The sequence below is a fragment of the Lacerta agilis genome, chromosome 15, assembly GCF_009819535.1.
Source record: "Lacerta agilis isolate rLacAgi1 chromosome 15, rLacAgi1.pri, whole genome shotgun sequence".
NCBI classification, from domain to species: Eukaryota; Metazoa; Chordata; class Lepidosauria; order Squamata; family Lacertidae; genus Lacerta; species Lacerta agilis.
Window position 1 is genome coordinate 1529583 of NC_046326.1, and position 27935 is coordinate 1557517.

General features: G+C 45.8%; 1 protein-coding gene across 2 annotated transcripts in view; it reads left to right on the plus strand.

The window, feature by feature from the left end:
- Positions 1 to 255: 255 nt before the first annotated feature.
- The window catches only part of SLC39A14 (solute carrier family 39 member 14), a 44348-nt gene continuing 16668 nt past the window's right edge, over positions 256 to 27935 (plus strand). Inside the window, exons 1-3 of one of the 2 annotated variants that reach the window (XM_033172613.1) lie at positions 256 to 376; positions 22091 to 22367; positions 23696 to 23882. In XM_033172613.1, the coding sequence (XP_033028504.1) occupies positions 22101 to 22367; positions 23696 to 23882 (454 nt within the window). In that variant the 5' untranslated portion in view covers positions 256 to 376; positions 22091 to 22100. The remainder of the gene's footprint in view (positions 377 to 22090; positions 22368 to 23695; positions 23883 to 27935) is intronic. The other variant, XM_033172612.1, reaches the window with a different exon arrangement.

A 27935-nucleotide genomic window follows, 5' to 3' on the forward strand; every position in this document is an offset into this window, starting at 1 on the left:
CACGTTTGTCCTTTCATGGCCCTGGGTGGATCTGCGTGCAGGTATCGCGCACACACTCGCGCCAATCTCCTCCCGGGGCGCCACGCGGGACCGGCTTTTCGAGTGGGCGGGGCTAGGCGGACGGGGGGCAAGGCTTATGCAAATCAGAGCCCGCGTTCCCGAGCCGACGAATAGGAGCGGGAGGGGGCGTGGCAGGCGGAGGCGGGGCGCCCTCTTCCTCCGAAAGGAGCATGCGCGGCGGCAGCTATCCGTCAGTCTCTCCTCCCGCCCGTCAGGCGCTGCTTCTTCGCGCGGCCTTCGCTGAGGGGAGCCGACCTGCAGGCGGGACACGCGTCGAGGGCTGGCCGTGCTGCGGGGACGTGACACACGTCGTGAGGTAGAGAGGGGCGGGCGGACTAGGGCCGAGGGGAGGGCGAGCGGGGCCCCTTCGCCTGGGCGCTTCAGACATGCCCGCATCCATACACGTGTCATGCTGCCCATGGGGCCTTCCCTCCTGGGCCTCCCAATGATCCCCGCCAGAGCGCCCGCCCCCGAAGCCTGCCTCCCCTGCCAGGGCAGCCCCATTTCGGCTCCTTTCGTTCCTCCAGGAGAGACTCCTCTTGCCCCGCTCTCAGCCCCTCGACTTCCTCTCATTCAAGATCTTCCCTCCACAAGGATCCGAGTCCTGCGCCCGGGATTCCCTCCCTCCCCGATCCCGTTCTCTCTGTGTCTCGACTGGCCAAACTCCCTGGTGTTGCCCCAAAGACTCCCACCCTCAATTCATACTCAAATGCACCGAGGAGACACCCCGCATCTGCTCCACACAAATGTCCCCTGTAGGACACGCATCCTTCCCATCCCAACTACTCTACCCACATCCAGGGATCATCTCATTTCCCATTGCCCCCCCTCGAAGGCCGGAATGTAGGATCCAGTTTCCCTCCAGCAAACCCATCCCAAAGTGTAGTAGTAGTAGTAGTAGTAGTAATAATAATAATAATAATTTATTATTTGTACCCCCGCCCATCTGGCTGGGTTTCCCCAGCCACTCTGGGCGGCTTTCAACAGATATTAGGATACATTAAAATGTCACAGATTAAAAACTTCCCTGAACAGGGCTGCCTTCAGATGTCTTCTGAATGTAAGGTAGTTGTTTATCTCTTTGACATGAGATGGGAGGGCATTCCACAGGGCGGGCGCCACTACCGAGAAGGCCCTCTGTAGCTTTGCTTCTCGCAACTGCAGTGTCCGGGCTGAACGATGGGGGTGGAGACGCTCCTTCAGGTATACTGGACCGAGGCCGTTTAGGGCTTTAAAGGTCAGCACCAACACTTGGAATTGTGCTCGGAAATGTACTGGGAGCCATGCAGTATGACATATTCATACAGGAGCCACCATCAAGTCTGCTAAGAACATATTCTTCAACCCTAAAGCTGTTTATTTAAATGTACTGCCTGCTCAATGGTCACTTAATACAGGTGAAACAAAATAGAATATCGTGGAAAAGTCCATTTATATAAGCAGTTGTTTTCTATTTGGGGTTCTCATCAGCTGTATGCCATAATCATCACAATTATAACAAATAAGGGCTTGATATCTCTCTCTTTGCATGTCATGAGTCTTTCTCATATATTAGTTTCACCTTTTAAGTTGAATTACCTTTCCACAATATTCCAATTTTTCCCTGCCCAGCCCCTCCAGTGCACACTGACCTGCCCCTTTTCTGAGATCCCCTGCTGTTGTTGCACAAGGACTTCATTCCAGGATCTCATCTTCTCCCCTTCCTCTCAGGACTCTTATTGCCCCTAGTGCAGGGGTGCCCAAACTTCTTTCAAAGAGGGCCAGATTTGATGAAGTGAACGTGTGTGAGGGCTGACCAAAATTGTAGAGCTTTTTTTAGGATTGAGGTTCTTGAGCTTTTTTTTTCAATTTTACCCCAAAGTTGTTGAGCTTTTCTTAAGATTTTGCCCCAGGACATATACTGCCACGGGGGCTGGATTAAATCGACTGGCAGGCTGGATTAGGCCCCCAAAATGGACTTTGGACATGCCTGCCCTAGTGCCTAACCATGTAATCTGTCTGACTTTCCCATCCATTGCTATCTCCAAAGATTCTACAAGCCTTGTATACTTACATGCTGCTTCATTTTTGTACCATAACCTAGGCCATGGGTAGGCAAACTAAGGCCCAGGGGCCGGATCCAGCCTAATCGCCTTCTAAATCTAGCCTGCAGATGGTCCGGGAATCAGTGTGTTTTTACATGAGTAGAATTTGTGCTTTTATTTCAAATTCATCTCTGAGTTATTTGCGGGGCATAGGAATTCGTTCATCCCCCCCCCCCAAATAGTCCGTCCCCCCCACAAGGTCTGAGGGACAGTGGATCGGCCCCCTGCTGAAAAAGTTTGCCTAGGCAATCCCTTCCTAACATATCCAGATCCCCCTTATAGTAGATCCTCACTTGTTCTCCCCTTACCATGTTGGGAGTCATGTATGGATGTGTGCAGCCTGCATATTTTTGAGATGCTGTTGAATACTTATTCTTCCAATACAAACTTGTAAGTAGCTGTTGGGTTGTTCTTCTCAGAGTTTAATGGTGTGCTATAAGGGTTCAATGGAAGCAGGAATAAATTCCCCGGCAGTTTAAGGTGTTCCAAGATGCTAGATGTGGATGCACTGCTACTCCCTATCTTGCTGCCTGCTTGAGCTTTCAGTTGCTGGACAGGATTGAATACTTTCCTCAGAGTGCATAACTTGCATGAAAGATGTGGAAAATGTCACGTCATGGAGTTTTGCCTCTGAGACAGAGTTCTGACTTGTGGGATGGAATCTGTTTACTCTACCAGCAGCAGTGTATTCATAAATCCCTCTCTTGTAATGGTAGCCAACCGTTGTGGTTCCATAGGCACAGTTGCAATTTGGGCAAACTGGTGTGTTCACCATGCACACACATGTGTACTCATCACAATCACATACATGCATATTCATTATCCCCCTGCCAACAATTGCACTTGAAAAAAAGCCTTCTGTGGGCTAAAGTGGAAGGCCTCTTTCAAATATTATTTTTGAGGAGGAGGGGGCAGAAGTGAGACGCTGCAAAACACAAGGGAAGGCCTCTGAGGGCACTGTGTTGGCAATGCATGTGTTAGCGGCTAACTGCACATTACACAATAAAAGCAGCTTTAAAATGGGTTGTAGAGTAGAGAAGCATGGCAGAGTGGGCCTTCCTCATCCAGTGTTTCTCTGCTGCAAACTGCTCCACTGCAGCTGTTCCCCGGTCATGACTCCAAAAGCATTTTTGCTGGCCAAAAGTACTTTTCAGCTTTGAAGGGGAGGGGAAAGTCACTTGTAGAAGCAGATACAAATAGTACAGGGAAAGGAGTCCTCTGCAGAAACCTGTTTTGATTCACCTTACCTTTCCCATATTATATTTATTAAAATGTTTAAAGCACACAGTGTCAAGTGTTCCTACATTTCAAAACATAGAGCAACAATGTCCTGAATCAAAATAATAAATAAAAATAATAAATAAAAGGTAAATAAAGTTAAATGGACGGTTAAGTCCAGTCAAAGGCAGGCAGCTATGGTGTGGTGCTCATCTCGCTTCAGGCCAAGGGAGCCAGTGTTTGTCCGCAGACAGCTTTCCGGGTCATGTAGCCAGCATGACTAAACCACTTCTGGCACAACGGGTCACCATGATGAGTTCCAGAGTGCACAGAAATGCCGTTTAGCTTTCTGCTGCAGTGGGACCTATTTATCTACTTGCACTAGTGTACTTTCAAACTGCTACGTTGGCAGGAACTGGGACAAAGCAACAGGAGCTCAACCTGGCGTGTAGATTCGAACCACCAACTTTCTGATCGGCAAGCCCAAGAGGCTCAGTGGTTTAGACCACAGTGTCTCCTACTCCCTTTCAAAATACTGTAATACTGTAAGTCAGTGAATGCAGATTCAACACAGATGCTGTTTAGATTGTTTGGAAGTGTGGTTCATATAGATGCATACTATGGAATTCTACATCCATATCATGCCACATATTTTGCTAAACTTCTGTATTCTACTGGTTGTTAGATCCATCTGTCTCAGGAGACAACGGAAGAGTGTACCTTCAAGGGTAAAGTCAAACCATTTTGGGGAGTTAAGTGCCTTCTGTGGCTTTAGGTTAATGGAAGGATGTATACAAAATTGTGATATTGCCTCAGCTGAATTCTCCATTCTGTCATCTGAAGTCTCTGTGGTGTCTCACTTAAGTGTCTCGTCTGGATGATGCAATGCAGAGTAGCTTATCGGGTGGGACAGGGTGCAGTATAGGAAGCTTGTGACTTGATGGGGGCTGATGCTGAGTTGCTGATGGCAGCTTCTTGGCAAAGCAAGTGGTGTGAAGGGGGTGATGCTTATTGGCAGCTTAGTCTTAACTTCGGGAATGCATCATGAATAACTCATTTCAGTGCATGGACAGGAAATTCTTCTCTGTGTTGTGAAGAATCTGGAGAGACTCATCTAGCTAAATTGTTAAGGTCTGTTGCTTTCTTACTTAATTGCAAGTGGCAAAGTAAACGAAAATGCTTAATGAAACATTGCCTTCTTTTATGCTTTTCAAAGGTTGTGTCAGGAGTTCTTATATAAATACTCCTTTCTTACAATCCTTATAGGGTGGTTGTAAGGAGTGCGCCAAGCATTTTTAAATGGGAAAGCAGGATAGAAATAGTATAAATATTGTTAAAAAACCAGAAGCTTTTCTATTAGGGATTTTAGGACAGGATAAAATTAAGAACTTATTTATGTACGCTACAACTGCAGCAAGAGTTTTGCTAGCACAAGGATGGAAGAAGGAAGAATTACCAACGAAGGAACAATGGCAAGAAAAACTGATGAATTATGCAGAACTGGCAAAACTAACAAATAAACTGCGCAAAAAGGACAATCGGGACTTTAAGGAAGAATGGGAACTTTTTACAAATTATTTGAAAAAACAACAAAGAGACTTTGGCAGGATTTGAATAAACTTACACAAATTTTATTAGCGAAAAATGAATTGAAATAACAGGAAAACAATATTTATAATTGTACAATATGCAGAAACAATATGAATTAATAAAACAGTTAAGGGAGCTGGGGGAAGTCTGGAAGGGGGGAAAGGTGGGGGGAGGGGAAAGGAAAAGGGGGGAAATGTAATTGGTACAGTATTGTTGATAATTTATATGGATTTTGCATGTCTTTAATAAAAAATTTATACAAAAAATAGTTTAAATAAATAAGATAATGTATGCAGTGTTTTAAACACTTGAAGTGCTGCACAAATGTCAAATATTATTTTCACACCTTTGACATGATAGTGGTAGAAAGTTTTTAGCCTTCCTAATGCAGGAATCATTTCACATTGAACTGCTTTACTGTAGCCTTCCTGGATCTTAAAACGGCTGTAATCTGGGGAGAGGGGCAGAGCAGATCTCCTAATATTACATTGTTATAGCGTCACTTCACCTTGAAGTGCACAGAGTGCTATTAACCCTTTATCCAAGGTCAGCACTTCTCATTTCAGTTTTATCTCTTCCTTCTCATGGAATTTTAAGCTCCGGTTGTTGTTGTTTTTTTAAAAAAAAGCTTTATAAGCTCTGAATTTGTGCAGGTGCCTATGCACAGCCTGTGATAGACGGCAACACCTTGTTCCAGTGCCAACCAAGGAAGGTATCCCACTGGCAACAGGCGCACTGTTGTGCTGCACCCCTCTTGCCACCAGCTGCTTATTTGTCCCCTAGGGGAAAGTGTATAGGATTTCCACTGCTTCATAGTGATCTACTTGGGAGTAGGGCTGAATTCCAATTCTTCTGCCTGGCAACTTTTGCCTGTCACCTCTCCTGACCACCCAGGCGCTTTAACACAGCAGCTTAGCACAAGCAATCCACCCTTGAGTGTGTTCAGCAAGCAGCCCAGTCCAGAAATCCAGTAAAGCAGTGCATTTAAACAGACAATTAAAAGAAAGGGAAAGGTGGAGAAACAGTAAGCCACATTCAAATGGGAAATAAAACACCAAATTAGAATATGGATGTAGCTAATCCAATACTAGGCAAGCTTATACAACAACATTGACTCTTTTGGTAGCCTTTGGAGTTGGTTGAAAGGGGGGGCAAAGTATACAGGCATGATGCCATGTTCTGGGCTCTCTGATTGGGCTGCTCACGATTGACAGCTAGAGGGTACTTTGGGGGGGGGGAGCACTCTCTAGGTGGTGAGAATTGGGGTGGAGATGGCTGCCAGACAGCAATACGTAGTTAGGGAGTGCTGGTTAGGATACCTCAAATACAGAGCATCATGATATGGAGTCTGCTGTTCTAACCAACTCTAGGAATGACCACCTGGGCAATTTTGGGGGTCTTTGGCACATCTCAGGTATGCTTCCTGTAGTATGTCAGAAGAAGGGGTTGAAGGACTGTATTATTATTATTATTATTATTATTAGTAGTAGTAGTAGTAGTAGTATATACCGCCCTTCATCTATAGATCACAACATAAACATACAAAATGAAAACACAAAATACTTAAAAAACCCAACAAGCAAACCAATAACCCCCCTCCTACAAAACATTTAAAAGGCCATATATTTATTATAGTATGGTGAACCTTGATATGAGGTTATGACATCATGGGTAGGTTTTATGAAGCTGTGAAGTATATTTGGCTCCCCTTGAAAACACTGACATAGTGTCTGTGACTGAAAAGGTGCACAGGTGTAAGCCTGCAAATTTCCACCGAAGGAAAGGGCTCTGGTGTTTTGCATGTTTCTATACTGTTTCCCTGATACGTATTTGTGGCTACATTTTGTTCACCTCTTTGACATTTTAAAATATGGCTTGTATATTTTATAAATGTGAATGTTTATGCATAAAATCTCTTTAAAAGTGAGTTATTAAGTTTGATGGATCACAGAGTACACCATCCTTCTGTGTACATAATTGTCTGGAGCAATTTGACCCTAATTTAATCTTGTGGCAATCTAGGTTAGGCTGCCACGTGGCCATATGTTTGCACTCCTCTGATGCTGTAGCCCCCATGCAAAAGTTATTGCTATAACTGATAAAAATGGTTTGGATAGTGTGCCTTGTGACTGTACTTGACAATGTCATTTCCCAGGTTCTGGACCCGAGCCAAAGCTATGGGGCAGGATTTCGCCCAGTTGTTATGCAAGAGACCTCCTGTCTTCCTTCCTTGTTAATATGCACATGCATGCGTGTATCCAATTGGTGCTGCGTCTTCTTGTGGACTTTAGAACTTTTATCAGGCGTGTTCCTGGTCTCTGGACTGCCTGATCTGATAGGGCCTAATCTGCACTTGACCAATTAAAGTGTCTCCTTAAAGGTGCTACTAGCTGAGGTCTTTAGCATAGTGTCTGCCATAATGGCAGCAAATAACTGGTTGTTTCTCTGTTTGTAAGAGGATAGTTGTTTTATGATGGTTTCATTCTCTCCGCCCAGTGAGGAGACAACTGATTCCCAGCAAAGAGTCAAAGCTAATGTGGACAAGAAAAGTTAAGTCTAATACTAAAAATATTACCGGTAACTCCCCAATGGAAGAAAAAATCCCATTAGTCTAGAACTACAAGATTTGAAGGAGAGACTATTGAATATAAGGACTGAGGTTTCTGCTCAAAATATAAGAACTGTAGCACCTGGGGCTCAATATTTAATGACATCTAACTCCTCCTTACTCCATAGTAAGACAACAGGGCACTTCCATGCTTCCCCTTCAAATATTATTGAAGGAGATGAGGAAATTGGCCTCTCCAATATCTGCACAACAATAATACCTAAAGAACTTCTTGCCGTGGACAGTCTGGAGAAATCCAGCATTCAACCTGGACCTCTACCTAATGCGTTAACAATTTGTGAGAAGGATCGACCTTCTCCATTACACTTCTGGCGAGATAGAATGGACAGTCCTCTTGAGTCCGAAGTTGGCTCTTTGTTGGCCAGTGACCCTCATTTCACAGCCCACGTTTCATTAATATTCCCACAATCACAGATAGATTCAATTGCACCTCACCCTTTTCAGGAGGGAGAGAGGGACAGACAACCAGAGAATCACGGGGTGAACGTCTGCCCCAGTCGGGGTGTGGCGGATTGGGGTTTATCTTTTAGGGACATCTACCATATTGAATACTCACTCCTCCACTGGCCCAAAGATGATTCATTAGCGAGGAGGTGTCACCCCCCTATTGGGGAGGCTAATATGAAGTCTGGGATTCCCATTATTGAAGGGTGAGGGAGGTACGGCGGTGGGGCTAGATATTACCACGGGCAAAGGGCTTTGAGATGCAATAACGCTTGAACCCCTTCCAATCTATGCCGCATCCCGAAGGACAAGGGTAGGGTGAGCAGGGATTATCCACCTCTGTCATTGGTGTTGTGCAACGCCAGGTCTATTGGCAATAAAACTGCCACCATGCGGGACTTATTTGTCTCACTGGGGGTTGACCTGGCTTGCGTGACGGAGACCTGGGTGCGAGAAGGTGAAGTAGTCTCCCTGCGTGAGATAGCACCCTCAGGTTTCTCTGTCCTCCACCAATCGCGGACTGTGGGTTGGGGGGGGAGGAGTAGCATTGTTAATCCGGGAGGGTTGCCCTTTCAGAGCTCTACCAGTACTGGCGATCTCCGGCATTGAATCTGTTGGTCTGGTGTGGGGCTCCAAGGAGAGCTTGGCTGTCTGGCTGGTGTACCGACCACCCAGCGCACCAGCAGCCACCCTGTCAGACCTGCTGGAGGTGGCGGGCTGGGTCTTGGAGTTCCCAAACCTATTGGTTCTGATAGACTTCAACGTCCATGCAGATGACACTCCCTCTTCACAGGCTCTGGACCTAGTGACTTCCATGGCGTCACTAGGGCTCTCCCAGTTTGTTTTGGGCCCCACACATCAAGCAGGCCACATGCTGGATTTGATCTTTGGTGGTGGCATAGATATGATCATGCTCCCTTCCGTGGAAGTGCCATGGTCTGATCACTATGCTCTGAGAGCTGAGATTGACTTCCCGCTCCTCCCCTGCTTGGGTGGCGAGCCTATTTTGGCTCGCCCGCGAAAGCTGATGGATCCTGATGGATTCCGTCAGGCTTTGTGGGACCCTGCCCCCCCCCCCTGGTTTACCGAGGAGCTCCGGAAAATGAAGCGGGAACTCAGGCGGCTAGAGTGAGTATGGCGGCGTGCTCGCGACGGAGCCTCAAGAACATCTTATAGAAGGTTTATGAAAACCTATGAGATGGCAATGAAAGCCGCAAAGAAGTCTTACTTCTCGGCCTCCATTGCATCCGCTAGCTCTCGCCCAGCGCAACTCTTTAGAATAATCAGGTCTTTAACAACCCTAGAGGAACAACCAAATTTAAATACGAATTCAACTCATAGCTGTGAGGCATTTGCGAACTTCTTTGCGGAGAAAGTCCTTTGCTCTGCCGTGACCTCCCTGCCAATTTGGATACAGTAACAGGACTGGAGGCCCCTCGACTGTCCTCGCGTCCAGTATTGGACCACTTTGATCGGATACTCCCTGCCGATGTAGACAGATTCCTCTGAGCTGGAAGGCCCACCACCTGCCCCCTTGACCCGTGCCCGTCTTGGCTGATTAGAGCGTGTCCAGACGAGGTGCGGGGCCCCCTGGGTGACATCATCAACTTGTCCCTTGGCACAGGGACTTTCCCACGGGAGCTGAAGGAGGCAGTGGTGTGTCTGCTCTTAAAGAAAACATCCCTAGATCCTTTAGATCTATCCAATTACCGCCCGGTTTCAAATCTCCCATACCTGGGTAAGGAAATTGAGAGCGGTTGCTGAACAGCTTAGTGGATTTCTGGATGAAACATTGGCTCTGGATCCATTCCAGTCCGGCTTCCGCCCTGGTTATGGGACCGAGACAGCTTTGGTAGCGTTAATGGATTATCTCTGTAGACAGCTGGATTGAGGCGGATCGGGCCTGCTGATCCTTTTAGATTTATCAGCAACCTTTGATATGGTCGACCACAATCTTTTAGACCACCGCCTTGCCGATGTGGGGATTCAGGGCACAGTCCGACTATGGCTGCGCTCCTTTATCTCAGGTCGGGGACAGAGAGTGGAGCTAGGGAGGGAGTTGTCACCACGACACTCCTTGGTGTGTGGAGTTCCGCAGGGCGCAATTCTTTCCCCGATGCTTTTTAATATCTTTATGCGCCCTCTCGCCCAGTTTGTCCGGAGTTTCGGGCTGGGTTGTCATCAATATGCTGATGACACCCAGCTTTATCTATTGATGGAAGGCCGCCCTGACTCGGTCCTGGACACACTGACCAGGTGCTTGGAGGCTGTGGCTGCATGGATGCGTGGGAGCCGGTTGAAGTTAAATTCTTCAAAGACAGGGGCCCTCTGTCTGGGTCGAGACGACATGGGGTTGGGGGGCCAACTCCCATCTCTTGCGGGGGCGCAATTAGTGCCAACGCCTTTTGTCAGGAGTTTGGGTGTAACCTTTGACGCCTCACTTTCCATGGAGGTGCAGGTTACTGGCACAGCAAAGGTGGCATTTTTCCATTTCCGCCGTATTAGGCAGTTGGCCCCCTACCTCTCTCGCCCTGATCTGGCCACAGTGATCCAAGTGACGGTCACCTCCAGACTTGATTATTGTAACTCGCTCTACGTGAGGCTGCCCCTGAAGCTGACCCAGAAACTCCAGCGTGTGCAGAATGCCGCGGTAAGGCTCCTCACGGGGTCTTTGCCACGGGACCACATTCATCCAGTGCTTTACCAGCTGCACTGGCTCCCGGTGGAGTACAGGGTCAGGTTTAAGGTGCTGGTTTTGACCTTTAAAGCCCTATGCGGCTTAGGACCCTCGTACCTAAGGGACTGCCTCTCCTGGTATGTCCTGGGTACGACCTTAAGGTCCTCAAATAATAACTTTTTGGAGGTCCCGAGGCACAAGGATGCTAGGTTGGCTTCAACTAGGGCAGGGGTCTGCAACCTTTAAGACACAAAGAGCCACTTGGACCCGTTTCCAAAGGGAAAAAAAAAACCTGGGAGCCGCAAAACCATTGCGACATTTAAAACAAATATAACGCTGCATATATTGTTTCTTACCTTAATGCAATAATAATAAATAACGTATAGGAGCCAATGCAAAGTATAATTAGTAAAAACAACAAGAATAAGTTCTTACTTTTTTGCATTGACTCAGGGGCGTACCCAGGATCAAAACTGGGGGGGGGGCAAGCCATGGTCCTTCAGGTTGTGACATTTCAGCACGGAAAGGCGAATGAAACCAAAATTTTAGGGAAATTATATATAATTATAGCAGTGCTTTATTACAGTAGTTATTACAATTATTTGCTTGGTTTTTTAAAAATTTTATTCTAGTTACATGTCTTATACCAGGGGTGGCCAACTCCCAAGAAACTATGATCTACTTTCAGCAGTGATCTACCCCCGTTTTTTGGGGTTGAGCTCAAAGTTGTTTTGGGGGTGTGTGGTGGGTGGGAGAGAGGGCTTCCCCCTCTAAGATAGGTTGGCAAGCGAACTAATAAAGAAAGAAAAAGGGGGGGGTGGGAATGGAAAAGTGGGGTGGAAAAATATAAATTGGGGGTGGGGTGGGGTGGGGAGAATATCTATTAAAAATATGTAGTAGTTTAAAAAATAAAAATAAAGGGGGGAAATCTTTTTCTTCTTTTTCCTTTTTTTGAAAACAAAAACAAAAGGGGAAGAGAAAAGAAAAAGGGGGGATAGAGGGAGAAAAGGGTAATAATAAAAATTCAAATAGAGTGGCTGCAGCAGCTGTGGGGGGTGTTTATTTATTTTTATTTTGGTATCTGAAGAAGTGTGCATGCACACGAAAGCTCATACCAGAAACAAACTCAGTTGGTCTCTAAGGTGCTACTAGAAAGAATTTTCGATTTTGTTTTGTTTATTTTTCGTTTGTTTGTTTGTTTTAAAAATGGGATTTCTCCCCTTGGATTAAAAAAGGAGGGGAGGAAAAAAAAGAGAGGGGGGGTGGGAGAGCAAGGCAAAAAGCCAAAAAGCAAAAAACAGGGTTTTTTTGGGGGGGGATCGCGCCAGGCTCTGCAGCGCGCCGGCCTCGGGGCTCCGGGCCCCCGAGCCGCCCTTGGGGCCATCGTTGAGCATGTACACCGCCCGCAGCGAGCGCTGGCGAAGCACCGGTTGGCGGAGGTTTCAGAAGCAGCCCGGACGTTTTCGCCGCCGCCGCCCGGCCTTCCTGTTGCACGGTGGCGCAGGAAGGCTCCGAGTCCCGGCCGGGCCCCTGGGCGCCCCCCGGATCCCGTTGCCAAAGAGGCGCCGGACGGCGAGGCGGAGCAGCAAAGCCAGGCGGAGGCGGCAGCAGCACCATCCGGCGACCGACGCCGGGAAGGTCCCCCGCCCGCCCGCCTCTCCGGGGAGCGGGGAAGGCGCAACGGAGCCAAGCCCCACAAGGACACCCCAGCCGCCCGCCGGGCCCGACACTCCAAGGAGGGAAGCGGGCAGGCGCGGCGGGCGCAGCCCAGGCGGGCCAGGAGCGCAGCGCAGTGCCCCCACCACTCCGCGCCACCTCCGCGCCCCAGGCAGCCGCCCCGGAGCCGAAGGAGGAGCGCCTGTTGCGCGCTCACAGTGGCGGGCCACGGCGGGGACGGCCCCGCTCCGCTCCGCCAACTGCGCTGCCGCCGTCGCACCAGGCCCCGCCCCCCGCGCCTCCCCCCGGCTGCCCCCTCCCTCCCTCTCTCTCTGCCCCCTGCAAACCGCCCCTCCATCGCAGGCAGGGCTGGCGCGTCTTCCCTCCGGCCGAGGAGTTCTCAGGCGCAGTGCCCCCACCACTCCGCGCCACCTCCGCGCCCCAGGCAGCCGCCCCGGAGCCGCGGCAGGGCCACGAAAGAGCCGCATGCGGCTCCAGAGCCGCAGGTTCCTGACCCCCGAACTAGGGCCAGGGCCTTCTCAGTACTGGCCCCGACTTGGTGGAATGGTCTATCACAAGAGACCAGGGCCCTGTGGGATTTTGCATCTTTCCGCAGGGCCTGCAAGACGGAGCTGTTCCACCTGGCCTTTGGGTTGTTTTCAGTTTAACCCTGATGTTTCATTCTTTTGGTGTGATTGGTGGGCTACTTAAAAATGAGGCTGCAGTCTAAATTAAATTTTAAATTGTATTTTAATCTGTATTTTAATGAATTGTTTTATGTTTTTGTTGTGATTTTATTGGTGTTAGCCGCCTTGAGCCTGGTTTGGCGGGGAAGGGTGGAGTATAAATAAAAAATTATTATTATTATTAGGAATAGGAATAATTTATTATTATTGGCCAAGTACATTTTACAACATACTTGCAATTTGTTTCGGCTACATTGCAATGTAAACATACAGACACTGTTCCTCTCACAATACAATATTATAATAATAATAATAATAATAATAATAATAATAATAATAATAATAATTTCCACATCCTCTTGTCTATGGGCTGTGTGTATCAATACATACTTCAACCATTTCAATGTGCTGTACATTCTGAAAGTTGCATATTGTTGAAAGGTTGACAGGAAGAAGAGAGAACACCTTTTGTGTGCCACTTGTTAACCCCTCTTGGATTTGCTTTTTCCATTTAAATATAGTTCTAGTGGGATAATGACTTGTGTGCCACTGAGAGCACAGCTTGTGATTTTTCACTTATGCAGCACTATAGACATACAAGGCTCTTCACCATATAATGCAAGGTAAAAGATATGGTCCTGCCCTAGAGGGCTTACAATGTAAATGACCAAATATCAAACCATCCCAGATCAGCAAGACGTGTACATTTTCACTAGCAGCTGGTAAATGTACTTCATGTCTCCTGCTAACTCCTTTAGAGGGTGAGTCTTAAGGATTTGAAATGGGGTGTTGATTGGCAACGATGTGGTGTTACTTTTTTTAAAAAAAACACACACAAAACACTGAAGTGCATTCCTTGCTAAGAATACATTTTGGTTCTATTATACTACAATTCCAAAGGCTTACCGGTCAGTTTCTCGCGCGGCCCTGGGTTTGTCTGATCATTGTATGATTTTTCTCATTCCATCTTATAAGAAAAAACTAAAAGCTGTGAAGCCTGGGGTTAGAACAGTGAAAAGGTGGACAGAGGAGGCAAAACTTAAGCTTCAGGCCTGCTTTGATTGCACTGATTGGAACATTTTTGAAATGGCCTCAAACAACCTGGATGAATTTACGGACACTGTGACATCATATATTAGCTTTTGTGAAGACTTATGCGTGCCTACTAAAACCTTGCACATATACAATAATAATAAACCGTGGTTTACAGGAAAACTCAAGCAACTCCGATATGCTAAAGAGGAGGCACATAAGAAAGGAGATAGAATTTTGTACAACCAAGCTAGGAATGCACTGGCCAAGGAGATTAAAGTGGCAAAACGAACTTATGGTGAAAAACTGCAGACTCAATTCTCAAATAGTGACTCAGCTACTCTTTGGAAGAATTTACAGAATATTACTGGATATAAGAGAACATCTTCTTCTGCTCCGAAGAGTCAAAAATTGGCAAATGATCTGAATCAGTTTTATAGCAGGTTTGAAAGTCAAGCATTACCAACTAGTGTCATTCAGTTGGCGCCAGAGGCATCAATAACCAACTCAACCTGTTCTGAAACCACCCCGCTGGTAATCTGGGAAAAAGATGTACTGAGCCTTTTACAAAGACAGAAGACCAGAAAAGCTCCAGGCGCAGACGGTGTGACTCCTCGTTGCTTGAAAGTGTGTGCAGCACAATTGGCTCTGATCCTCACACAGATATTTAATCGTTCTTTGGAGTTGTGTAGAGTCGCTTCATGCTTTAAACATTCTATCATCATTCCTGAACCTAAGAAACCTGTATTTCCTGCGTCAACTAAGGAAATTTAAATTGTCCCAGGAAGTGTTGATCCAATTCTACAGAGGCATCATTGAAACTGTTCTCTGTAATTCTATAACAGCTTGGTACGGTACAGCCTCCAAGAGAGACAAGAAAAGGCTCCAACGAGCTGTAAGAATTGCAGAAAGGGTAATTGGTGTTAGCTTGCCTTCAATAGAGACAATTTATGCTACCCGAGTTAGGAAGAGAGCAGAGAGAATTGTAGCAGATCCTTTACATCCCGGTCATCATCTGCTTGATTTACTTCCATCTGGACGTCGCTACAGGACTTCATATACAAAATCGACCAGGCACAAGAATAGTTTTTTCCCTTGTGCCATTAAATTGTTAAATTCGTAGTTGTATAGCTTAAGGGGAGGTAAAATATGGGTGGGGTTTCTTTGCTTCTTTGTATTGTGAGAGGAACAGTGTCTGTATGTTTACATTGTAATGTAGCCGAAACAAATTCCAAGTATGTTGGAAAATGTACTTGGCCAATAATAAATTATTCCTATTCCTATTCCTAAAGTTAATGTTAAAGATAGCTGAGCTAATGGGAATCTTGTGTTGGTGACTCTAGGGTGAGAATCTGTCTATCATTTCCTCAGAACTAGCAAGTGTCCTAATGAGATAATTGTACAGCTGGAAGGGATTGGAAGGTCATTTAATCGAACCCTCCCACTGGAGGTTAAGTCTAACATGCCAATTATTCCTGCAGGGTGGCCCATAATAATTTGAACAATTGCATGCTATACAGCAGAGAAACCAGAGCAACTCTGTATATCATACAATACCAGAGTTTATATGAGCTCAGCTGGAAAAAGATGGAAGTTCTTGAAAAATCCCTGTTCTCTTGAAATATAATTTAAATATTCAATTCTAACTTGTTTACTATAGGCACTAGTCTTCCCTTAGATGCAGTGTTGGTGAGCGTCCTTACTACCCACTAATTGTCTCTCTACGCACCTATCAATTAATCCTCTCATTCAGTGGGACCATTTTCTCTTTCTCTGTCTTCCTAGAGTAAAGTAAAGGTAAAGGGACCCCTGATCATTAGGTCCAGTCGTGTCCGACTCTGGGGTTGCGGCGCTCATCTCGCTTTACTGGCCGAGGGAGCCGGGTCATGTACAGCTTCCGGGTCATGTGGCCAGCATGACTAAGCCACTTCTGGCGAACCAGAGCAGTGCACGGAAACGCCGTTTACCTTCCCACCAGAGCGGTACCTATTTATCTACTTGCACTTTGACGTGCTTTTGAACTGCTAGGTGGGCAGGAGCTGATACCTTTTACCAGATCTGCCTAGTTATTGATCTAGCCCAGTTTTGCTTATTTTGATTGGCAGCAGAGTTCCTTCCCATAACCTAATATGCCTGGTTTTTTAACTGGAGGTGCCTGGGATTGAATCTGGGACTTTCTGCATTCAAGGCAGGTGTTGTACTACTGAGCTATGGTCCTTCCCCCATAAATCTGAGTTGGCTTCCTATCTACAATGGCAGGAAGTAGTGTGTGATTCTGTTTCTGGACAAATATTGGAATTAAAAGAAAATATAGTTTAGCTTTTGAAAGTATGGAGACAGACCACTTGTTCACACTGGCTGAGAATCTTTTTCTTATCCTTCCATTGTTATAATCATCAGCTACTGAGGCAAGTTTAAGGTTTTGTTGCTGATATTTAAAGCCCTAAACAACCAGAATACTTTAGAGGCTGCCTCCCCTAGTCTAAAAAAGGTAAAGGTAAAGGAACCCTGACAGTTAAGTCCAGTCGCAGACAACTCGGGGGTTGCAGCGCTCATCTCGCTTTGTAAGCCAAGGGAGCCAGCGTTTGTCCGCAGAAAGTTTTTCCGGGTCATGTGGCCAGCATGACTAAGCCGCTTCTGACGCAACAGAAAACCGAAACCAGAGCAGTGCACGGAAACGCTGTTTACCTTCCCGCCGGAGCGGTACCTATTTATCTACTTTTGAACCACTAGGTTGGCAGGAACTGGGACCGAGCAATGAGAGCTCACCCCGTCGCAGGGATTTGAACCGCCGACCTTCTGATCGGCAAGCCTAAGAGGCTCAGTGGTACCTCTGGTTAAGAACTTAATTTGTTCCAGAGGTCCGTTTTTAACCTGAAACCGTTCTTAACCTGAGGTACCACTTTAGCTAATGGGGCCTTGCGCCGCTGCCACACCATTTCTGTTCTCATCCTGAGGAAAAGTTCTTAACCCGAGGCACTACTTCCGGGTTAGTAGAGTCTGTAACCTGAAGTATCTGTAACCCGAAGCATTTGTAACCCAAGGTACCACTGTATTTAAAATTCTGGGGAGATGCTGCTAGTCTTTCCACAACCAGCAGATGGTCACTTGGTGGCAAGACAGAAGCAGGTCTTTTGGTTGAAAACCTTCTGGAAAGAAAGATCTTGGGCCTCCCTTATGGAACAATGGCGGCCCAACTGAGAATGGAACTGGGTCTACCATCCATCGTAGCAAGAGCCCATATCAGGATAATTACCTTCTACAAATCGCTTGCTGAAACTCCAAATTCTCTATTAGCTAAACAAGCCTTCTTAGCCTTCACCGGCAGCAGCACCTGGGCAAGGGGCATGGAGATCATCTGTGATCGCTACTCCCTTCCAGATTTTGCCGCCGTATCCTCATGGGACAAAGACAAAATTTGCGACTGGATTTTTGCTAGGGACGCTGCCCTTGATGAAGAACTATCTAATGCGGCCAGACTATCCACGTGGTTCCCCCGCGTGAAGGTAGTTAGATCTCTGGCCCACTATTTGAGTGATCTGATAAATTCCACGCTTTGTTGTTGTTCAGTCGTTCAGTCGTGTCCGACTCCCCGTGACCCCATGGACCAGAGCACGCCAGGCACGCCTATCCTCCACTGCCTCCCGCAGCTTGGTCAGACTCATGTTAGTAGCTTCGAGAACACTGTCCAACCATCTCATCCTCTGTCGTCCCCTTCTCCTTGTGCCCTCCATCTTTCCCAACATCAGGGTCTTTTCTAGGGAGTCTTCTCTTCTCATGAGGTGGCCAAAGTACTGGAGCCTCAACTTCAGGATCTGTCCTTCTAGTGAGCACTCAGGGCTGATTTCTTTGAGAATGGATAGGTTTGATCTTCTTGCAGTCCATGGGACTCTCAAGAGTCTTCTCCAGCACCATAATTCAAAAGCATCAATTCTACGGCGATCAGCCTTCTTTATGGTCCAGCTCTCACTTCCATACATTACTACTGGGAAAACCATAGCTTTAACTATACGGACCTTTGTCGGCAAGTTGATGTCTTTGCTTTTTAAGATGCTGTCTAGGTTTGTCATTGCTTTTCTCCCAAGAAGCAGGCGTCTTCTAATTTCGTGACTGCTGTCACCATCTGCAGTGATCATGGAACCCAAGAAAGTGAAATCTCTCACTGCCTCCATTTCTTCCCCTTCTATTTGCCAGGAGGTGATGGGACCAGTGGCCATGCTCTTAGTTTTTTTGATGTTGAGCTTCAGACCATATTTTGCGCTCTCTTCTTTCACCCTCATTAAAAGGTTCTTTAATTCTTCCTCACTTTCTGCCATCAAGGTAGTATCATCAGCATATCTGAGGTTGTTGATATTTTTCCCGGCAATCTTAATTCCGGCTGGGGATTCATCCAGTCCAGCCTTTCGCATGATGAATTCTGCATATAAGTTAAATAAGCAGGGAGACAATATACAGCCTTGTCGTACTCCTTTCCCAATTTTGAACCAATCAGTTATTCCATATCCAGTTCTAACTGTAGCTTCTTGTCCCACATAGAGATTTCTCAGGAGACAAATGAGGTGATCCGGCACTCCCATTTCTTTAAGAACTTGCCATAGTTTGCTGTGGTCGACACAGTCAAATGCTTTTGCCTAGTCAATGAAGCAGAAGTAGATGTTTTTCTGGAACTCTCTAGCTTTCTCCATAATCCAGCGCATGTTTGCAATTTGGTCTCTGGTTCCTCGGCCCCTTCGAAATCCAGCTTGCACTTCTGGGAGTTCTCGGTCCACATACGGCTTAAGCCTGCCTTGTAGAATTTTAAGCATAACCTTGCTAGCGTGTGAACTGAGTGCAATTGTGCGGTAGTTGGAGCACTCTTTGGCACTGCCCTTCTTTGGGATTGGGATGTAGACTGATCTTCTCCAATCCTCTGGCCACTGCTGAGTTTTCCAAACTTGCTGGCATATTGAGTGTAGCACCTTAACAGCATCCTCTTTTAAAATTTTAAATAGTTCAGCTGGAATATCATCACTTCCACTGGCCTTGTTGTTAGCGAGGCTTTCTAAGGCCCATTTGACTTCACTTTCCAGGATGTCTGGCTCAAGGTCAGCAACCACATTACCTGGGGTGTATGAGACCTCCATATCTTTCTGGTATAATTCCTCTGTGTATTCTTGCCACCTCTTCTTGATGTCTTCTGCTTCTGTTAGGTCCTTTCCACTTTTATCCTTAATTGTGGTAATCTTTGTACGAAATGTTCCTTTCATATCTCCAATTTTCTTGAACAAATCTCTGGTTTTTCCCATTCTGTTATTTTCCTCTATTTCTTTGCAGGAAAATTCCACGCTAAGAAGGGCCTTTACACTGGCTTGATTCCATGCCATCCCCACAGCATTCTTACAGGGTGTATTTTCCAATACTCCTCTGGATCTTCAACTCTGCCCATGCAACAAAGGAAAGATAGAGGACTTTATTCACTGTTTTCTCTACTGCCCACTATATGTCTCAATAAGACCTAGGCTTTTCCCTCTAATCCCACCAACTATCGCCAGGGATGTTGACCGCATGAAATACTTACTGGCAGATGCCAACCCCTTGATTTCACCGTCAGAAGTCAAGGGAATAAACAACTACCTGACATTCAGAAAACACCTAAAGGCAGCCCTGTTTAGGGAAGTTTTTAATTTGTGACTCTGTATTGTATTTTGATATTTGTTGGAGGCCGCCCAGAGTGGCTGGGGAGACCCGGCCAGATGGGCGGGGTATAAATAATAAATTATTATTATTATTATTATTATCTATACATTACAGGCCTTGAAACTCAAGACCACCTTTTCGGCTAACTTGCCTTAGCCTTAGTCCTATGTATCTTCCTGACATGGAAACTGTCGACATGCCCTGCTATTGCTCTCTATTTTATTTGTATTATCCAGCATGATTTTACATCTAATGTTTTAACTGCATTTGTAGAATTCTTTGTACAAACGTGCCAGGCCACTGCCTGGTCTTTTACTATGTGCTATGGCCATATGGATAATGCAATAAATAAATTGATTGATTTTGGGCGAACAGCACACTTCCTTTGGAGTTCCCTCCTTCAGGAAGCAGCACATCCTTTAAAGGTCTCTTTAAATTAATAATAATAATAATAATAATAATAATAATAATTTATTCAATTTATACACCACACTATACCCAGAGGTATACCCAAGCTTTCCTGACCTATGGTGTCTTAATTTTTATTTTGTTTTATACACTGCTCAGTTGTATTTGTGATATACAGTTGTGTTTTGCTTTCATCTACCCTGTAGTTTCTTGGAAATTTACGGAATGTTTGTATTTTTATTGTTTTTATCTAAACCTCTTAGAGACTTTATATTGAGTGCTGTAAAATTTAACACAAGCCTCCCACTTGGTATTGTAGCCTTCTTTGTAATTTGGTCCTCCTCTTGGAGCAACAGAAAAGAGGAGCATACCACTATGTACATTGTTACTGGTTATATTACGTTGTATGGAGCTAACAGTGTATTCCGAAAAGCTTCGCTAGGTTCAGCCACCATGCCTAGAAAAAAGAAAATGGCCAGAGGCAATTTAGGAAAACAGGAATTTAAACTGGCCCAGCATTCCACCTAAGGTCTTGTTTGTACAAAGAACTTAGCTCCTCCCAACCCCCCCCCCCCCAAGCTGACTTCATTTCTTAAGGAATTCCTGACACTTTTGTGAAACAAAGATCTTGGAGTTGAACTAAGCTCTTAAGACTATGAGAATGTCTATCCCCTTTTAATAAAGCAGTGAATGTTAACAGCACAGGGAGTGGGGAGCCCCTGCTCAGTTTATCAGGATTGTGTTGGGAGAGGTGACTCGTAACCCCTTCCTTTCCTGCCTTGCTGTGCTGCCAGGGAAGATTAAGTCTCCTTGGTGGCCAGATCAGTCCTGGTGGGCCTTGCCATTTCAGGGATAGCTTTGACCACAATCTGTCTGGCTGTGGTACAATGCTGCTCTGGGTCAGACTCCACAGGAGACGAAAGTCTGCCACACATCAGCAGAAATTATGTTCAATATGGCCATGAGTGTAGTGAATGGGTGTGGAAATATAATTCTTCTCTGGTTCAGAGGCAGTGTGTTTTGCAAAGTGCAAAAACTTCCAGTAGACACACACTTCTCCTGAATTTAGTATTTGATTCATCTCATCAGATGGTGTCCCTGTTAAGAAGTTTTGTATCCAGTTTTGTGCTGCTTCCTCTAAGTGAAATTCTGTGACATTATTTCTCTTTTTGCTCATTTCTAATGCCTTGACCTGGGTTAAACCACAGAGCCTAGGGCTTGCCGATCAGAAGGTCGGCAGTTCGAATCCCCACGACGGGGTGAGCTCCCGTTGCTCGGTCCCTGCTCCTGCCAACCTAGCAGTTCAAAAGCATGTCAAAGTGCAAGTAGCTAAATAGTACCGCTCCGGTGGGAAGGTAAACAGTGTTTCTGTGCGCTGCTTTGGTTCGCCAGAAGCGGCTCAGTCATGCTGGCCACATGACCCAGAAAAACTGTCTGCGGACCAACGCCAGCTCCCTCGGCCCGTAAAGCAAGATGAGCACCGCAACCCCAGAGTCATTCGCGACTGGACCTAATGGTCAGGGGTCCCTTTACCTTTAATGCCTTGACCATTCGGAGGAATATACGAAGCTGCACTTTGCTGAATTAGAACATGGTCCATCCAGCTCATTGGTCTCCATCTGGTGTTCTGGGATGTACTACAGGGGGTCTAAGATGGGTTGAAACAAATATGTGGTAAAAATTAAGATATGAGTTGCCAAATGAATGTTTGGGTTAAAGATTAGTCCGAAGTCTGCATGATCCTGGCACTCTGTAATCAATGTGACTTGACAGTTGTTGCAAGTAGGATTTGCTGGAACTGGGTTGCTTGCAATTAGGATATCTAATTATTAATTTGGTAGCAGGAGACATGAGATTAGTGTGGCTGGAATTGGCTTGTGTATTGCACTGACTGATACGTACTGATTCGTGTGCACGTGTCTCTTTTCAGAACTTTTGCCATGTTTTGGAATGTGGGTCCCTGGAAATGCGTCTTGCCCCTTCAACTTTGCCTGCTGGGTTTTGCATGCTCTGTGTGGGCCAGCTCAGGAGCCTTGTCACAGACTTCTATCACAGCAGATTCCTTCCTGCAAGACCTCTTCCTCCGGTATGGCAAACATGACAAGCTCACTTTGCAGCAGCTCAAATCCCTGTTGAATCGCCTTGATGTGGGAGTTGGAAGGAACAACATTAGTCGCACAGAGCAGCAGCGTAGAAACATCTCCTGGGTAATGTATTTATATGAGCTATTTCTGTCCTACTTTTGAAGGTAGTGAGTGGGTCCACAAATCACCCTACTAATGCTAAAAACCTGGCTGTTATAAATGCATGCCACTGAAAAATATTAAAATGATAAAACCTAAAGGGTCTAAAGTGGGACACCTTTCATTAAGCCACTCAATTGATCTTGAAAGCTTTCTGAAATAAAACTGTCTTGAACTGACACCTAAAAGTTAACAGAGAAGAGGCAAAAAATACGAACCTCTCTGGGGAGCAAGTTCTGTAATGTTGGTGTTGCCCCTGAGAAGGCCCCGTTCAGCATCACTACCCTCCTTGCTTCTTTCTAGTGGAGGAGGGGCAGGGTCTCCCTGTTATAGGTAGGTTTATACAGGGAAAGATGGTTTATGGCATGCCCAGGTCTGGACCATTTAGGGTGTTAATGGTCAAAATCAGCACCCAATTATTGTTTAGCAGCAGTAGTATCCATATTACTTTATTATTCATTGCAGATGCTATCTTAGAAATATTTAAAAGTATTATTATTATTATTAATATTTATTTGTGCTTTTATCTTGTATTTTGTATACTATATTTTTCCATGTATGTATGGGTGTGTATACTATATTTTTCCATGTACAAGATGACTCCCAATTTTTTCAGTGAAAAATTTGGGGTCATTTATACACAGTTTTATATGGTAAGTCTTGGGTCAGCTCACGGCTCCTGACATCTCCTGAGTGTATTCAGGGCGCTGGCTGGAGAGGCGAGGCAGTGCTGAGGTGAGGAGGGAGCTAGGCTGCAGCGCCACCAGCTCTTACCTGCTGAGGCTGAAAAGGTGAGACGAGGCGAGGCTGTGCCGAGATGTGGGGTATCGCCCCCCCAAAAAAGCGATTTCCCCCAAAAGCAGAACAACTTTTAAAAACTAATTTCTTAATTTTGGGCTCCCAAAAGTAGGAGTCGTCTTATACACGGGGTCGTGTTATACACAGAAAAATATGGTGTATATATATGTTGCAGTTTTAGTAGTATTAAGACATATTCACCCTACTCGCCATCTGAAAAGCCTCCTGGAATGGTTATATAAGATCTCTACAAACAAGACCCTGCCCTCAAGCACCATAAAACTGCTATGTTTTTATACTCACCAGCTTGAATAAAAACAGTTCAGGAGGAGCAGGAGCCAAAAGGAGCTAGAATGGTGGCAGGAGGCAGTGCATAATTTGTGGTCTTCAGCAAGTATGGATCAGTAAAGCTCACTGGGAAGCCTTCAGGGTGTGCATGCTATCAAAATGCACAGCTCTTGGATTTTTACCACGCTTTGCTCTCTGTCCTATAGTGCTTCAGTTCCTCAGAGCTCTTTGCAACCCACAATCTGAGTGAAGACTCCAGCCTTGGCAAGAGTGAATTCCGAGAGTTCTGCCCAACCATCCTGCAGCAGCTGGAGTCAAGGGCATGCATGTCTGAGAACCTGGAAAATGAGGAAGATGAGAGGACAGAAGAGGGGAAGCCCAGTTCCACAGAAGGTGTGTCTGTGCAGTTATAACCCAGCCAGCTAGGCTAGCAAAAGTTTAACAGCTAGTCTTTTAAAGAGAAAGCTTCCTGAGAAATGCCTTCAAATCCTGACCATCCTTGTTCTCCTGCAAATTGCTGTAGAAATGGAATGTCAACCAGAACTGTAAACTGTTGTTCTTAATGGGATTTCCTTTTCCAGGTACAGGTTGACATAATGCCCCATACACCCTACTCTTGTTGTGTCCTTGCCTAGGAAATGTCAGTTGATCTAAAATCCCCCCCTCCTCCAGTATAATTTCATTGTGCTCCAGATTGAGCTGTCAGTGCTGTCAAGGCAGCTCCATACATATGCTGGCTGCTGCATACTTACAGGTGAAAGTGGGCCTTTGGAAGTACAGGTATCGCTCTCAATGAAAGGTAAAATTGGAATTGTTTAGGCTGTGCAGAATAAAGCATGAGGTTGCATTCAGTGTTAGTCATGCTCAGAGCAGACCTACTGAAGTTAACAGGTATGATTAACTTAGATCTATTAATTTTAGTGGATATTCTAAGTAGAACTTAGCTTGATACCACCCATGGTGTTTACACCTTTACACACATTGGAACAGCCTATAGGCTGACTCTCAATTTTATCATTCACAAATTTGTGAATTCACAGATCTTCCTGTTTGTGGACAGGAAATGTGGGTCCACAATTAATGAACCATATATAACACACTTTCCCCTAGTTAAGGAACTATGCCAACCACCAGGTAACAGAGATCAACTATGCAAGTTAGGCTTGTAGTCCTATACTTGCTTACCTGAGAATAAGTCCCTTTAAACTCAGTGGAGTTACTTCTGAGTAGACACATACAGGATTGCACTGTATGACAAAATAGAAAACTTGGAAATACTATCTATTGAGAAGAAAACCTCAGTATGTAAATAAGAGGTCGTCCCTGCTGGTGGGTATTTGCAGAAGAGCCAGTAATGACAACCGTTTTAGTAGATCTTAAGATGGGTATGAGTCAGAATTGAGGTGTTACAGGAATATTAAACAAAAAGGCAACAGGATAGTAAGTAAGTTTTATTTACGGCCATTGGCCCAACACATAAAAATACAATTCCAAAACAACCTATAATATTTAAAACCTTCGCCAGAGGCTGAAACCCTCTGCTCGGGCAACAGGATAAAAAACAAACCCAGGCCAACACTATTTTCAGTTGCAAATACAGGCAAAGATGAAATAGTGTTTGTAGTCCCTTCTGAATCTACTTGGTGCTTCCAGCGCTTCAGCAGAGGTATTGTATTCACTTTGGAGTCACCCATTTTTAAAAGGCACAAATAAATTTGCACAAATTTCAGTGAACAGCAATGCAGTGATGAAGCCTGATGTACTGGGTGTACAGAAAAGATGAATGGATGGTCGCCTTAGTTGCTTGTTAACAGCAGATCCTGACCAAGTGTTTCACTTCCAGGTTTGATCCATGGAATGCCTGTTTCTTGATGGAGAGATTTGCTTTTCTGGGATGTTTTGTGCAACACATGTTATGAGAACAGGAGGACCTTTGCCTGTGGATCTACTCATGAGTAAGCACTCCAACCTTGAGTCCTCACGCAAGAGTCAGATCTGCAGGTGTGAAGGATTCTGCCATTTCAACAAGCAGGCTGGATCCTTCATAGTCAGGTTCCAGTAGATGTAATTACGATGAAACACTTCAGTCTTGGTGGATGTAAATGTTACAGCTGCAAAGAATAGCAGGAGAACATTGCATCCCAAGGACAGGTGCCTTGTCTCTTCTGCTCTTAGAAGAACAGATTTTGCAGAGACATGATATACCATATTTTTTGCTCCATAAGATGCACTTTTTCCCTCCTAAAAACGAAGGGAAAATGTCTAGGCGTCTTATGGAGCGAAGGGACTGGACGGCAGCGGGATCCCTCGAGCGGAGGGATGCCACTGCCACTGGAGCCGTGGCTCCCAGCGGCGGGGGAGGGGCGAGCAGCCTGAAATCGCTGCTTTGGGGCGAACCACGAGGGAGGGCTCCGTTTCCCTCCCTCGCGGCTTGCTTTGGAGCAGCAGGGCTGCGCAGGAGACACTTACCTAGCTCCTGCCTAACCTTGCTGCTTTGGGGCGAGCGGCGAGGGAGGGCTCTGTCTGGGCCGCTTTTCCTCCACTCGCCCCACAGCGAGCCGAGGAGAAGGGAGACACGGTTGCCCCTGCGAGAGGTGGCAATGGGATCAGCGCCCCGAAAGCGCTCCTTTTAGGGCACTCACCCCACTGCCACCTCTCACAAGAGCAGGCTTCCTTCCCCCTTCTTTCTTTTTCTCTCTCTCTCTTTCTCCCACACACCACCCCTTCCTTCCTTCCTTCCTTCCTCTCTCTTTCCCTCTCACCTCTTCCTCCCTTCCTTCTCTCTCTCTTCCCTCCCTCCTTCTTTCCCTCTCTCTTCCTCCCCCCTTCCTTCCTTGTCTCTCTTTCTCTCTCTCACCCCTCCCTCCCTCCCTCCCTCCCTCCCTCCCTTCCTTCCTTCCTTCCTTCTCCCTCTTTCTTTCACGCTCTGTCACCCCTGAACGCAGCGGAGGTGCGGGCAGCGGCAGCAGAGGGATGCTGCTGGTTGCTCCCCATCAACCCTGTTTGCCAAAGCAGGCTTGTTTTTGCTATGGGGTTGGCGGGGAAGAACCAGCAGCATCCCTCCGTCCCCCCTCCCAGCCTTTTAGAGGAGGAAAACCAGAAAAATATTTTTTACTGGTTTTCCTCCTCTAAAAACTAGGTGCGCCCTATGGTTTGGTGCGCCCTATGGAGCAAAAAATACGGTAATTTTTTCAAATCCCTACAAGAGCAAAATGGGTTTAGGCAAGATAACCAGAAATGTCAATAGAACAGGTCCAACTGTTATGGAGGCTCTTCAGAATAAGACGGGTTGGAATCAGGTAAGGTACCTGGGAAGCAGTTGCATTGAACGTGATGCCTTGATGACCTCTGAGGTCTCATCCAGCTCTGATTCCAGCTGGGTTTACTTTAAATATGTATGTGTGTGTCTGTTTGAAAAAAGGATTTGCTTAGTGCATACATTTTCACTGTTAAGTTTCCACTTTTATTTCACAGACTTTTTGAATTTGGGAGGAGGGTTCCTTCTACACTTCCTCTGCCTGCTGTGGCTCCTCAACCCAGCACCAGCAATGTGTCTCACAGGCAAATATGCAGAAATCCACACATTCAATTGTTTACATACAATCTGCCGCTGTATATAAGAATCTGTGGATCGGGGAAGTAAGTCTACATTAGTGTTAGAAGAGGAAAAGAGTTGGATGCCTTAGACCCTCTCAAAGCCATCCACAAAGAAGCATTATAAGAAAGCTTCACCTGCCTCAAGATCATCTCCCTTGCTGGAATTTGGTGAACAAACCTTCCAGATATGGCCTGTCACAGATTTTGAGTAACCTCGTAGGTTTATACACACAAAAGGAGGTCAAAAGTGACCCTAAAGAGTCTATTGTTGACATTCCAGAAATAAGGAAGTGAGATTAATGTAATATGATTATTCTTTTCAGCTTTCTTCTTCCTGTTGTTCACAGAAGTTGCCTGAAGCCAGAAAATTTGGGCCTGCAGTTAATGAGCAACATAGATTGTAAACGTGTTATCTAATGAGTTTTAAAAATGGTTAATCTAAATCTCTTTTTGCCAGTCAATGAGCGATGGCAAGTTTCAACTGGCTACATCCTGGGTGATCTAAGCAAATTCCTCACTAATGTAACCTGAACGGCAGCGTACTCTGTTCAGTTTTTGTCTTATGAACCTTGTTTTGTATCAAATTGTAATATTTTTAAGCTACCTGAAATCCTAAATCACAATTCCTGCTGCCTCTACATCATGTTTTCAGTTTCTTAATAGATCCTGATATTGAGTTGGTATTGAGTATGACTCTCAATACCAACTTGAGAAGAACTCAGAGGCTACGCTTCTGTCCTCTGGCTATCCTGGTGCTGTCCATCTTAAGCTCCTAGAGAATTGCAATAAGACCATATTTCCAGTGAGATCAACTTCAGCCTTCCCAGCTTTGGCTGTCTATAGAGGACC